The sequence below is a fragment of the Nicotiana tomentosiformis genome, chromosome 4 (genome assembly GCF_000390325.3).
Source record: "Nicotiana tomentosiformis chromosome 4, ASM39032v3, whole genome shotgun sequence".
NCBI lineage: Eukaryota > Viridiplantae > Streptophyta > Magnoliopsida > Solanales > Solanaceae > Nicotiana > Nicotiana tomentosiformis.
Window position 1 is genome coordinate 59,972,470 of NC_090815.1, and position 4,070 is coordinate 59,976,539.

General features: G+C 41.8%; 2 protein-coding genes across 2 annotated transcripts; both read left to right on the plus strand.

Moving 5' to 3' along the window:
- Positions 1-1,755: 1,755 nt before the first annotated feature.
- On the plus strand, positions 1,756-2,652 carry LOC138909756 (uncharacterized). The gene is made up of 2 exons (XM_070200969.1): positions 1,756-1,888; positions 2,054-2,652. The coding sequence occupies exons 1-2, from the start codon at positions 1,756-1,758 to the stop codon at positions 2,650-2,652; spliced, it is 732 nt and encodes a 243-aa protein (XP_070057070.1).
- Positions 2,653-2,877: 225 nt separating this feature from the next.
- Positions 2,878-3,321, plus strand: LOC104105918 (uncharacterized). Its single transcript, XM_009614353.2, has one exon. It carries the CDS (start codon positions 2,878-2,880, stop codon positions 3,319-3,321), a length of 444 nt encoding a protein of 147 aa, XP_009612648.2.
- Positions 3,322-4,070: the final 749 nt, after the last annotated feature.

A 4,070-nucleotide genomic window follows, 5' to 3' on the forward strand; every position in this document is an offset into this window, starting at 1 on the left:
AAGAGATCGAGCAGCTAGAGAGCCAGAAGAAGCCCAACCTTGAAGAAACAGAAGTAATCAACTTGGGAAGTGAATAAGACATAAAAGAAACTCAAATGAGCATCTATCTGAAGACAAAGCAGAGGGAAGAATTGGTAGATCTCCTATGACAATACATCGACGTATTCGTTTGGTCATATGATGACATGTCCAGACTAAGTATCGACATCATCTCATACCGGTTGCCCACCGATCCTACCAGACTACCAGTCAAGAAAAACCTAGAAAAGTCAGGCCAGATTTGAGTCTGAGGATAAAAGAAGAACTGACAAAGTAGATTAAGGCAAATGTGGTGAAGGTCACCAATTATCCCACATGGTTGGCGAACATCGTACCAGTACCAAAGAAGGATGGGAAGATTAGGATATATGTTACTCTCGAGATTTCAATAAAGCTAGCCGAAAGGATGATTTTCCTCTACCAAATATTCATATCTTCATCGACAACTGCGCGAAACACGAGATGAAATCGTTCGTGGATTGTTTCTCTAGGTACCACCATATTCTGATGCACGAAGAAAACGTGAAGAAAACATCATTCACCACGGCATAAGGAGTTTATTGTTATAGGTTCATGCCATTTGGTCTCAGGAACGTCGATGCTACCTACATGAGGGCCATGACAACCCTCTTTCATGATATGATTCACAAGGAAATTGAGGTACATATGGATGACATCATCATCCAGCCTCGGAAGAGTGCAAATAATTTGAGTGACTTAAAGAAGTTCTTCAAACGCTTGCGGAGGTACAATTTGAAAGTGAATCCTAAGAAGTGTGCATTCGGAGTCCCCACAGGAAAACTGCTAGGCTTCATCGTTAGCGGGAAAGGCATAGAGTTGGACCCTTCATTGATCAAGGCCATTCAAGATCTGCCCTTGCCCAAAAGCAAGAAGGACGTGATGAGCTTCCTCGGCAGATTAAAGCACATTAGCAGGTTCATAACCCAGTCAACAGTAATCTGTGAGCCTATTTTCAAGTTTTTGAAGAAATATATTGCTACAAAGTGGACGAAAGAATGTCAGAAAGCTTTCGAAAATATCAAGGAGTATTTGTCGAATCTGCCAGCGTTAGTTCCTGCTGAACCTGGGAAGCCACTATTATTATACTTGTCCGTTTAGGATAATGCATTCGGATGTATGTTGGGATAGCACGACGAGACTGGATAGATAGAACAAGCTATCTATTACCTAAGCAAGAAGTTCACACCATATGAAGCCAGATACACCTTGTTAGAACAAACATGCTGCGCTTTGGCATGGATCACTTAGAAGTTGTGGCACTACCTTCCAGCATATACCACGCATCTAATATCTCGACTCGACCCGCTTAGGTATATCTTCCAAAAGCCAATGCATACATAAAAGTTGGCTAAATAGCAGATTCTTCTCAGTGAATTTGATATTGTGTACGTGACGCAAAAAGATATCAAGGGGCTAGCATTGGCCGATCATCTTGCAGAAAACCCGATGGACAAAGACTACGAGCCATTCCCCACATATTTCCAAGATGAAGAAGTGTTGTTCGCAGGAGAAGACATTGCCGAGTCATACCCAGGGTGGAGAATATTTTTCGACGGAGCAACAAATTTCAAATATGTAGGGATTGGGGCAGTCCTAATCTTTGAGTCAAGGTAGCATTATCCTACTTCAGCTAAGATAAGGTTCCCTTGCACAAATAATATGGCAGAGTATGAATCATGCATCACCGGGATAAAGATGGCAGTCAACATAAACATCAAAGAACTTTTGGTCTTAGGAGATTCTGATTTCCTGATACACCCTGTTCAAGGTGAATGGACCACCAAGAATGTCAAGATCCTTCCATACTTGCATTGCATAAAAGAGTTGTGTAAGAAGTTCACCAACATCGAGTTCAAACATGTTCCCAGAATCTAGAATGAGTTCGCCGATGCCCTTGCAACCTTGTCATCTATGATCCAGCACCCAGGCAAGAATTACATCGACCCCATTAAGATAGAGGTTTGAGATCAGCATGCATACTGTTTCCACGTAGATGAAGAGACAGATGATAAGCCTTGGTACTTTGATATCAAAAGGTTCCTCAAAGCAAGAGAGTACCTAGAGAATGCCACCAATGGTCAGAAGCGAGTACTAAGAAGACTAGCAAATCACTTTTTCCTTAACGGGGAAGTCATGTACAAGAGGAACTCGGTCTTGGGTCTATTAAGATATGTAGGTGCCACAGAACCAACAAGATTACTGGAAGAAGTACATGCAGGAACATGCGTGCCTCACATGAACGGTTTCACTCTAGCCAAGAAAAGTTTAAGAGCAAGATACTTTTGGATGACCATTGAAAGTGATAGTATCCATTACATGCAGAAGTGTCACCAGTGCCAGATCCATGTGGATTTCATCCGGATTCAACCTAAGGAGCTGACCGTAATGGGTTCTCCTTGGCCGTTCGCCGCTTGGGGCATGGACGTGATTGGACCTATAGAACCAGCCGCATCAAATGAACATCGTTTCCTCCTAGTAGCCATCAACTACTTCACTAAATGGGTCGAAGCTTCTACATACAAGACCTTCACGAAGAAAGTAGTGTCTGATTTTGTCCGTAACAACATAGTCTGCAGACTCCGGATCCCATAGTCAATCATAACTGACAATGCAACCAATCTCAATAGCGATCTCATAAGGGAGATTTGTGAGATGTTCAGAATCATCCACCATTATTCCATAGTCTACTAGACACAAATGAATGGAGCGGTCGATACAGCCAACAAAAACAACAAAAGGATCTTATGGAAGATAGTGGACAATCACAGGCAGTGGCACTGAAAGCTATCCTTTGCCTTGTTGGGTTACCAAACCACTATGAGAACGTCCGCTGGAGCAACGCCTTACATGTTGGTATATGGCACAGAAGTTGTGATCCCCTCAGAGGTCGAGATACTATCTTTGAGAGTCATTCAGGAAGACAAACTAGATGATGCAGAATGGATACGTGTCAGGCAAGAACAACTCGTGCTCATCAATAAAAAGGGAATGGACGTAGTATGTCATGGTCAACTGTATCAAAATAGGATGGCCAGTGTGTTCAATAGGAAGGTGAAACCTTGGGAGTTCACACTATGGCTGCTGGTTTTGATGAAGATATTCCCTCATCAAGAAGAGGCCAAAGGAAAGTTTGCAATGAAATGGCAAGGTCCTTATGTGGTCCATGGAGTATTGTCGGGAGGAGGTATCCTAGCAGAAATGGACAGCAGAGTCAGCACAAAACCCATCAACTCAGAAGCAATCAGGAGATACTACATTTGAAGAAAGCAAAATTAGTGTTTGGTTATAACAAAACTATACCCGGCCTGACTTCCCACGGTGAGATACATAGGCAACCTACATAGGGTCTGGTCTCCCTCCCCCGTTCTGTAATAGAATATCCAAACATCATTATTGTATATATTCGGAACTACGCCACGATTTGATTTCCTTTGGCGGGAATATGTAGGCAATCCATATCGAGTTCAGTCATCTATTGTAATTGAACTACATTTTGTACGCAGGCAGTCTGCGTTAGACTCGTCTGCTTCATTTTAATTCCTTATCATTTTGCATCTATTGTAATTGAATTATATTTTGACCTGATTCTATTTGGATATGTATGCTGCCTGAGTTAGGCTCGGTCATTCCATTCCATTTCATTCCATCATAATTCATTCATCATCCTCAAACTACGTTCAGACATGGTTCTATTCAAATACGTAGGCCACTTGAAATGATTCAGTCATAACCCTCGGAAAACTTTTATAATGCATTTGTTATATTATGACACGATCAGAACAACAAAAAGCTACGTCATTAGTGGAATCTCTAGAAATCATCGTCAACTGGATAGAATCACCCAGAAACGATATTTACGACAAAGGGAACTTCCAAACATGTCATAATCCGGAACAACAATATTTTTCCACAATTATAAACAATTTTGGAAATGTTTTTTAGAAAATCTATCTTTCCACTTACCGAACTTTGTGGCATAATCCTCCAGATCCGGGCAAGGCCAGGCCTGC

Coding starts and splice junctions, on each gene's coding strand:
- LOC138909756 (XM_070200969.1), top strand. CDS start 1,756: ATGGCAGTCAACATAAACATCAAAGAACTTTTGGTCTTAGGAGATTCT. Junction 1,889..2,053: donor GCATTGCATAAAAGAGTTGT/GTAAGAAGTTCA, acceptor GTTTCCACGTAG/ATGAAGAGACAGATGATAAG.
- LOC104105918 (XM_009614353.2), top strand. CDS start 2,878: ATGAGAACGTCCGCTGGAGCAACGCCTTACATGTTGGTATATGGCACA.